We start from the raw sequence: 10000 nt of genomic DNA, 5'->3' as shown, positions 1-10000 counted from the left end.
TGTTGAGGTTTCAGTAGGATTAGTCTTGGATTATTTCATGTGGCTATTAGCAATGAAAACATAATGACATTCTGTGAAAACATTATGATAATGGAATATCACTGCCCATGTACAGTGTGTTGTGATGGTGGCTCGTGGCTGTGTGGATACGTCGCCGTGAGATTGGGTAGCGTTGCTAACCAGCTCAATGTGTGTGGCAGGGAAGCCAGGCACAGCTGTGCGCCAGCTTTGATTGACAAATGACGGAGAACCACTTCTGGGCTGAGAAAATTGGGTCCCCTCAATGTGTGTGTGTGTGTATGGTTGTGAAGGGAGAGAAAATAAAAAAACACCCAGTCTTGCAAACTGAAAGGCTGCCATTACTGAGAGACAGCCTGTAATCTTTGCGAAGCAAACACTAGCATTTCGCTCGCCGCAAACCGGCTAAGAGACGCTCGGCTGCCGCTCCAGAACAACCGCTATCGGGAAATGGGCCGGCCATACGGACGGCCGGCGGTGTTCCCGGCGACAGTTCCACAAAAAGAAAAAAAAGAAAAAAACAACCCGGCCGCATAAAAACCCTGGACACCTCGAGGGCCACTCGCCACCAGTCACACGGTGCTACGCACACATCAGATATTCCCAACGTGCTAATCGCTTATTTTACATCATTATTCTCTTTAAGGAGATCAGAGCCCTAATCAGATTTTGATGAAATGCCCTCATGACACACTTCCCCAGTTTGGTCTCCATACACGCGGTTCGAACTAATGAGCCTGCTGATGAAGGGGATGAGCAAGAGGCGTGTATGTACGCGCGCGCGTGTGTGTGTGTCAGCGTGTCTGCGAGGTAAGGTTGGGGGGGAGAGAGAGAGAGAGATAGAGACGTAAGGGAGGGCATGGAATGGGCACATCCCGTTCTAATCTGGCTCTGGGTGAAGGGCCGCTCATGGAGCGCTGAAGGGCAGGGGGGTGAGCGTGAGCGGTTTGTTGCTGGCGTAGCCGATCTCCGTGATCCAGGATCAGGCTGGTTGGGCAAGGTGCCAGCGTGGTGACGGAGCCCCAGTGAGAGAGCACCTACTCGGACGCTCAGCTCCGCTCCCAGGGGGACATCTCCTGGATCCTCACGCTCACTTCTCCATGCTATTGTACCTATACCACTGGCGCCCAGTATGGAGGAGCATATGAGCTTTATCAGCCATAGACAGCATGGATAGATATTCTGTCATACTCATATTATTAATGCAATACATTGTTCATTCACTGACTCAGTGACAAAATATTCTATAACAAAAAGTAGAGTGTGAAACGCCGAATTGAAATGCCACCAAGTAAAACTTTTTACTTATATCTTATGTCTTAACTATTATAACTTATGTCTCTTTATATTATGTAATGTAAATAGCTTAGAGAGGCTAAGCCGTCGTATACTACTCTGCCCATGAATGCAGATCAAATTTGGCACGACTACAGCACGACTACAAATGTACTTAAGAACAATTAGTTGTCATTAAAGATAGGCTGGCATATCTGAGGATCATACTTATCCCAGCTTGTCTCCTGTGTTTCACCACTTCCAATCGATTTTAGGAGTGGTGGTTAAAAACGATAATCACTTTGATTTAAGCTCATAAACTTCTTATGAGTTCTGAATATGTTGATTAGAGCATCTTAAGATGGAAGATGAGGTAGGATAAGACACAAAATTGCTTGATGCAGGAGTCTGTCATTGCCTATTACTCGCTTTAAATCCCAAAGACAATAGGCACTCTAGCAGTGAATCCTTAATGAGAGTTAAATACACTCTACTTGTGTCGGAAAGATGCATATCGGATATGATTCTCGCTAGCATGCCACAGGTAAATTTTGTTTGTATTAGCATTAATCTATCATTTTTGTATGTATTTGCTGTGTGTGTGTGTGTTTCATGTTAGGTGTTTGTGTGCTTGTTATGTTACTCTATGGACTTGTCTTTGGTAAAGTAGCAACTCAGTACTGCAAGGAGAGATGAGGCTTTTCGATTTCAATTCTTTAATACTTAGGCTCTGTTAACAATAGCACAAGAGTACATCTGATAAGTAATACTGCACTAATCAGTGTGAAACTCAACATAAGTTGAGGTATTTTGTCTGGATTTGTGTAAGACAAACATAGCATGAGCTTATAGTGTTACCATTTGTCTCTACTGGGATCTGTGTAGGCACAGTTACATTTCTTGAGAAGAGTTTTTACTGTGTATTTGTTGGACCTCTGTATGTATTTGTAAAAGCAATTTGACTAAAAAAGTTCTCTCTCTCTTTCTCTCTCTGCCTCTCCTTTTCCCTACATTCTTTCTCTTATACTCTCCTCTGCACTCTGCTCCCTCCTTCTCCTGCTCCTCCTGCGGCGGTTCCAGTCGTGACAGTGACCTCTCAACGATCATCTCCAACCTGCACAACACCCGACAGCACGGCATGCCCGAGGGCCAGCCCTGCACCGACATCAACAACCTTGGCCCCGGACAGGCAGGTAAGACACGCCTGGAGTCGCCAGCCGCATCGCCGCGGACGGGTGGAGGAGGTCATGGGGGTGTCGATAAGGGGTGGGGGTGTGGGTGCGAGTGTGTGGGGGGGGGGGAGGGCTGCCTGCCAGCTGCTGCTGCTGTTTTTCTTCACCTTTTCCGTAGTTTTCTTTCTCTTCAGCTGAGCCAGTTGTTTCTTGTTTCGGCTAATTCTCAGCCCTCTGCCGCTCTGTTGTTTTTCCCTCCTGCACATGGGGGGACAAAAACATGAGGGGGAACCATACCCTTATACCCTTTTGGGCACTCATTAAATAATTAAACTCCATTGCTTTTTTGGGTATCTCTCGTTCTCTGGTTTTGGTGTAATTTGCTTGATTGAGGAACTTAAGCTCATTACTCATCCCTTTGTGTCCCGTGCTTAATGTCCTTTTTTCCGGGAGGAGATTTCTTTATCAGGCGCCAGGTCTGCCCCTAAACCCTCACGTTAAATCACTGCTCTGGTCAAATAGCCTTATTTCCCATTAATCCAGTTTCAGTCAAACAAAGGGACTACAGTGGGCATTAATCTAATGGGTACTCACTCAAGCAGAGTTCAGGTTTTATGTGTGGCCGTTTCGCAAATGTAGATTCGTCCTGATCAAAGGCTTTGTTCGTTTTCTTTGTTGCCTGCTTCCCTGTTTCCCACTATTCCAGTGTGGTTGCTCCTCACAAGCTTCTACTGTATGTCTCTAGAAATACGTTTAGTGCAATTAGTGGTTTCTTGAATGTGAGCTTGGCTGTTGTTATGGTTTTTCGCATGACACATTGACGTCAGCGACTGTAGTTTTTGGGGCCGGTGCTTTCGCAGGTGTTTTGCCTCAAGGGCAGTATTTGCCACACTTCCTCAAATGCTTTGGCCGTCTACATCTGTCTCTGCCTTTGTAGTTAGTCTGGTTTGTTCGTAATTCTGTTATGCTGGACAGATTTTTTGTTGATTAATGTAGTTCTCTATAGATGTACTGTACAATGTTTGTGAATCGTACATCTGAGTCATCTAAATTAAACATGGTGTGAAGACAGTATTCTTTAGAGGAAATGTTGTCTGCAAATGCATGGAAATATGTTGCACAAAATACCCTGTCAAAAGCAGTGCCTGAGCAGAAAGGATATATTCTACTAGAGTCTGAAGTAATGTCTGACTCCCATGGCATTTTGGAGAATAAGGCTGTTGCTGTCTGGAGAAAATAAGTTACAAATTCACCAACTAGTGCCAACAAACCAAAAAACTTTGAAAAGTTGCTTTCTACTTAACAGCTTTACAGATACAAATGTATTAAGGTAGACATGTTTCAATTAAACAAAGTAAAAAGGATGCTTAAAAAGGATGCTTAGATATTTGTTGTCTTTGCCATATGGGCAGGTTCAGCCTAAATCCTGATCACATAAAGTGGCATCAGTGCAGCTTTGGCACTTACCGACACCCAGCTCTGCCATCTCCTGCCGTTTCTCATCACCACCGCTCCTTTAATTGTCCATAAGATGATTCACATTAAGGCGCAAATCACCTTGATACGTGTGGACGTTTGGACTGGCCAACAGATCTCTGGGATTCAGTGGGGTTGAGGGGGAGGGAGGGAAAAAAAGACTAGTTTAATCTCCAATAATCTTAATTGAGAAATCTCAATTAATTCTAATCTTAATTGAGCAAGACACAAATGGATGAGGGGCTGTTGCCTCCCCCTGTGGGCTGGGCCCTGAAAAAATCTGTCCATTTGAGCATTAACCCAGAGATTTGGGAGTCTGTTTAAGCGGCTCGCCCTGTGTCTGTAAACAAGTCCAATCCGATCACCTAGTGTGTCTAATTCTGTCTGCCAGTGAAATTAGAGAGCCTGCATCCCGAGGGAAGGTCAGGGGTCGCCAGGGGACGTGACAGACAGTAGGGCATGCCACACACACACACACACACACACACACACACACACACACACACACACACACACACACACACACACACACACACACACACACACACACACACAAAACAAGGTGGAAGGTCCCACTGTTCCCTACGCAGGAGAGAGGACTTGTCAGGGTCAACGTGCTGGCCCCAGTAGTGGTAGTGCCAGCTCACTGTAGCTGCATGAATGTGCCTCAAAGTGGTCATTAGTGGGCGTCCCAGTATCTGAACATGCTTAAATATTTTATTTCACTAATGGCCTCCAAGATCACATCTCTGAGGTAAATTCACAAATTGCTCCATGCCCACGTTTTTCTTTGATGGTGAGATTAGTTTAGTTTACTTTACCACTTATAAGAATTGAGTGTTAAGCTATTACAAAATATTGTTTCTTTAAGCCCCTTTTTTAAAAAAAAACATGGCATTGGCAGTGCGGAAGTGATTGACAAGAATGTGCAAGCAGAGAATGAAATGGAGCAAGAAAGAAAAGAGAGAGAGAGAGGCAGTGGAAAAAAAGAGCATTACGAAAGTTGGAATGAGGTAGCGTTGCAGCGGCGGCGGTATCTGGGGAGGAAGGCAGGCAGGGCAGACAGCGGAGAGAGACAGAGAGAGAGAGAGAGAGAGAGAGAGGAGAGAGAAAGAGAAGCGAGGCGAGGAGGGGAGAGGAGAGGCGAGGCGGTCGCGACAGACAGCCAGGCAGGCAGGCAGGGGGAGAGAGGAGGGGGAGGAGGAGGAAGCGGGGCCGCTCGGCTGGAGAGCACCGTTAATTAAATCTGAGGGACAGACAGGAGGGCTGACCCAGGCGTCAACAGCCCGGGACGGAGGCCGCCCCTGCTCCCGACGGCCGGCCACACTGGCCCCGAGGCGGCCGGGTGGGGGATGGCGGGCGGGGAGGGGATAGTGAGTGAGCGAGCGAGAGAGAGAGCGAGGAAGGGAGCGAAAGAGGGAGGGAGGGAGAGAGGGAGGGAGGGAGGGGTGGCTAGGGCGCCGGGTAGATCGTCTGGCTCCCTGTGCAGACTCCAAACTGTGGCTTTGCGGTCAGCCCAGAGACTCTTAATAGGCGTATAAGGTGTTTCTGTTTTTTTTCCCTTCCCGCCCTGTTCCTTTTGGACTCCCCCGGTTTTCTTATGGCACATGGGGAAAATTGTGATTACGTGTTTGTGTGTGTGTTGGGGGGTGTTTATATGCTCGTGTATGTGTGTATGTGTGTGTGTGTGTGTGGAGGTGCGTGTGTGTGTGTGTGGAGGTGCGTGGAGGTGCGTGTGTGAGTGTGAGTGAGTGAACGCGGACTCTGATTTTATTTCACACAAGAGTCGCCACCTCGCTAACAGTCAACAAACGGTTTTCTGTTTGATACCGGTGGCCCCTCTGCACTAAGCTTCTAACTCTCTGCTTCAAACGGTTGACAGTGATGCTTTGTGTGTGTGTGTGTGTGTGTGTGTGTGTGTGTGTGTGTGTGTGTGTGTGTGTGTGTGTGTGTGTGTGTGGTTAGACAGAGAGAGAGAGAGAGAGAGAGAGAGAGAGAGACATAGAGGGAAGGCTTCAGTCAGCTGAATGCAACAATTCATTATGTATGGAGTTTTTTTTCACACTTCCTTCTTAGTCATTCCCTTGCGCTCCTCATTTACTGTACTCTATCCACCCTCATTCCCAATCTTTCTTTTTCTCTTCCTTTAGGAAAAATCTGCCCTTTATCCTCCATTTTTGCTCTCTCTCTCTCTCTCTCTAGTGTCTCTCTCTCTGTCTGTCTCTCTTTCTCTCTCTCTCTCTGTCTGTCTCTGTCTCTCTTTCTTTCTCTCTCTCTCTCTATCTCTCTCTCTCTGTCTGTCTCTCTTTCTCTCTCTCTCTCTGTCTGTCTCTGTCTCTCTTTCTCTCTCTCTCTCTCTCCCTTGTCTCCTGAGGCTCTCTGTGGGAGAGTGGTAGCGTGGATGGGTTGGTGTGGGGGTGGGTGGATGGGTGAAGGGAGATGCTGCATCCTCTGGGCAAGCGGAAGCGCCTCTCCCCTCCCCTCCCCCTCCCCCCACACCCCTGTCCGCCTCCCACCTCCTCCTCCTCCTCCTCCTCGTCCACCCCACCCCCCCGTAGCCAATCAATGGGAGCCTTTCAGCCCCGGCAGAGGCCCGCAAACACGGGATCAATAAGTTATTAGCACCATTCTGTCAGCTGTAATGTGCAGATTGATCGGGGTCCGCGGCTCCCGCCCGCCCGCCGGTCGCCACTTCCCCCGGCCTGATAAAGATGACAGATTAAGGGAATAAGAAAAGCGAATTAAAGAGTCTGGCTGTCTGAGCCGTCACTGGTCCGGGCCAGGAGATAGGGACGAGGAAGAAGAGGAAGAGAGAAGGAAGAGGAAATGGATGAGAAAGGAAAAAGAAAGAGAGGAGGAATGAGGCAGACCTGGAAAAGGAAGAGGAGAAGGAATCTTTGGCGTCTATATCTTTCTGTCTCTCTCTCTCTCTCTATATCTCTCTCTCTGCGTATTTTCCTGTCGTCGCTCTGTCGCGTCGCTCCTTCTGTTTGCACTTCCTCTCCTCCTCCCCCTCCCTCTCTTTAGCTCTTATATTTACTCTTCTCTCTCTCTCTCTCTCTCCAGCTCTCCCTACTCCTGCATTAAGTGACTACCCCCCCCCCCCCCCCCACCACCTCTACCACCACTCACCTCACCTCTTGCCCTGCTGCTGCTGCTTTACCTGTCAGACGAAAGGTGAAGTTAAACATGCTTTTGCCCGGGCCATAGGCCAGGAGCACGGGCCAGTAGAGGCCAGCCGGGGGATGGGGGGGTTCCTCCTCCACTCCTCCACTCCCTCCTCCACTCCTCCTCCGCTCCTGTCTTTGTTTGGCCTGCCGTAAGTGGAAAAGACCGGCTTTGTGAGTGCATGAGGGGGCCTCGGCAGAAGAGCTGGCCTAACCTATTTACTTAGTGGTATTAGCGGTGGCATGGAGCAGGGAAGGCGCCAGCAGAGGTGGAGCCGTGGGGAGGGGGGTGGATGGTTGGTGCTGGAGATGGGACGGCAAGCAGGCTCTGTTTGGTGTTAAACGGGCGCATCAGCGCTTTAAGAGGCAACATTTAATTGGCATTAAAAGCTTTCCGCCTTTAAATCTCTGACCTGCAGGCACCTTCTTCACAAACTCCAGTCCCATTCTAGTTCAGACAGCCTGAGAGGATTTCTGAGGTTTATTTGTTTATTTGTTTGCTTGTTTTTCACAGCGTGTTAAAAGAGTTTGGATAAGGGGAGGTGTGCAGTGTTCAGGGAATGTTTTTGTCTGAAATGTGCGTGACATTAAGAAACATTTAAAAATGAAGGATGGAAAGGAAAGAGGAAATGATATCCCTTCAAAATATGTTCTAACTGCTTAAATCAAGCTGCTCTACATAAATACTAGATGGAGGCTAACAGCTTTTGTTTGTCCAAATCTGCTAATGGGAATAAGTACCTAGTTTATACCAGTGCGCTAGTCACTGCACTGAGCTACACTGCTAGTGTCATAAAGCTAGCGGCTAATCTGATTATAATCAGGACATTAACAGGAAACTAAATCACCATTGTGGTAGATCTCTACATCAATAATAATTTTAAATGCTAATTCAAACACAACCAACACAGTGTAGAATTCTTGGTCCTCAATACTTTCTCATCTAATAGGAATAGTCATATGTAATAGTATGCTAACATTAGACCATACAAAATAATATTTATTGGGGATTTCTGTCTGAAAATACGATTTTGTTCAGAAACAGGCTGTCAGTCCATCAAAAGAGATGGTGTATGTATGCAAGTCATTTCTGGTGAATTATGTTATAAATGGAAGTGTTTAACTTCTCCACTGGTCGTGAAAAAGGGGAAAAGCTGCCTGCTGTACCATTAACGGCCCACTATAACTTCCCGTCAAGGCCGTGTGAGAGGTGAAAATTTAGTGGTATCCCATAAGAAAGACGTTTATGACGCCAGTATCCCGCCCCCCCTGTGTACGTACATCACATTGATTCATGCTCAGTTTAGGCCTGTCAGCCACATGCCCACTGCTTACGTTTGTGTGCGAGTCAATAGATTTGGCTAGCCGTGGGTGCTCAAGGCGGCCAGCCCAGCCCAGCCTACGAGAGGAAGGGGTGGTGTGTGGACAGTGGAATAAGTCATTCAGTCCAGGCCTTTGAATTATGTGCATAGAATAATAGACTTCCCTTCAGAGTCAGGCCCTGGACTTTCCCTTTTGTCTGAGGCATTATTCGCCCCCCCTCTCCTCTCCCTCCAGAGTAGAGCGAACAGAGCCAACTGCCCGGTATCTGAGGCCTTCATCTCCACTCGTCTCCTCTTATCCCCTCTAATTTCCTCCTGTGCCAGATTTAGCTGTGCGTTTACTTTGACTCTGAAAAACATTAATATAAATGACTGAAATAAAAGGAGGTTATAGCAACATTTAGTTGAATACACGTTAAAAAGGGTTTTGGTGAACAGGTGCATTTGCATGTATGTGAGTGTATCGTTTGTATGTGTGTGAGTGTCGGTGAGAGTGCATCAGCTGATAGCACTATGCAACCTTGAGCTGTGGCAGGTGACGGTGACAAAAAAGCTGGCAGTGAGGCGCAGGCATAGGCGATAGCACAGGCGCCCACAATAAGATGGTGATAAGGATGTGACCTCAGAGTGCAAAGACTGACTGTGGATGGGAAGGTGGTGGGTGAGCTGGAGAGATAGAGCCCACTGCCCTGTGCTCTAGGCCCCTGAGGGTAAAGGCACAGGCCTGATCCCAAGGGTCAGAAGAAGGGGGGTGGGGGGGTGCAAGGGGGACACTGGCCACCTGATTCCCTCCCCCATCCTCCCATACAGCTGCATAGCTCCATCCACAGAGCTACCCAGTGACTCAGATGAGGGAGGGAGGGCCTGGAGATGGGCGATAGCCCAGTGTGCTGCTGCTGCTGCTGCTGCTGCTCAGTGGGTTTCCTATGAACTCCTAGCCGATTTAAAATCTTAATTTGAAGTTGAGTTTAGCTGAGGTCAAAGTGAGGGGAATGTTAGGAGTAAGAAGTGCGGAAATGGAAGATGGAGAGAAAAACCGAGAGAAGGAGTAAGTGATCATACCCTCTGCCTCCCCCCCTCCCCAGTGGCCTCCCCCCTTCTCTCCTTCCCTCAGGGAGGGAACATGAGGTGATCTAGGCCCATTAGGGAGGCCCCTCTCTCTCTCAGGGCCCAGATCAGGAATACACTTCACCCAACTACACACACACATACACACACACCCACATGCACACAGCCCTCTCCTCCATACCCCCAGGCTGCACCCCCTCTTCCCTCCAGAGAACACATCAAACGGGATCATTAGTGAACCTCACTCCAGTGCCGCGCTCCTCAAAGGGCCTCGGCGTCCCTGCTTCGCCACTCCAGAAAGCCCTTTCAAGCACAGGCTTGCTCTCTCCCTCCACCGGCTCCACTCCTTTCTTATCGGAGGGGAGGGATGAACAGAGCGCTTGTGGTGGAGAGGAGCTCTGGGAGACGGGGGGTGGAGGGGGTCGGTGGAGGGTGGGGGCATGACGGAGTGTGAGTAGGGGGTGAGGGTTGGTGGGGGGGTGGTGTTGTGCGCTTTGCACAC

At 48.5% G+C, this 10000-nt stretch overlaps 1 protein-coding gene across 4 annotated transcripts in view; it reads left to right on the top strand.

The window, feature by feature from the left end:
- samd11 (sterile alpha motif domain containing 11) overlaps window positions 1-10000 on the top strand; it is a 65618-nt gene that overhangs the window by 25006 nt on the left and 30612 nt on the right. For all 4 annotated transcript variants that reach the window (XM_076276428.1, XM_076276427.1, XM_076276431.1 and 1 more), the window contains exon 4: window positions 2374-2486. In XM_076276428.1, coding sequence (XP_076132543.1) covers window positions 2374-2486 — 113 coding nt within the window. The remainder of the gene's footprint in view (window positions 1-2373; window positions 2487-10000) is intronic.

This window comes from Alosa pseudoharengus, unplaced genomic scaffold, assembly GCF_046254945.1.
Source record: "Alosa pseudoharengus isolate Yale_2024_CS ecotype anadromous, Long Island Sound unplaced genomic scaffold, YU_APseudo_1.1 YU_APseudo_1.1_scf_9, whole genome shotgun sequence".
Lineage (NCBI taxonomy): Eukaryota > Metazoa > Chordata > Actinopteri > Clupeiformes > Clupeidae > Alosa > Alosa pseudoharengus.
Note: the sequence above shows the minus strand (reverse complement) of the source record. Positions and strands in the feature narration are given on the sequence as shown.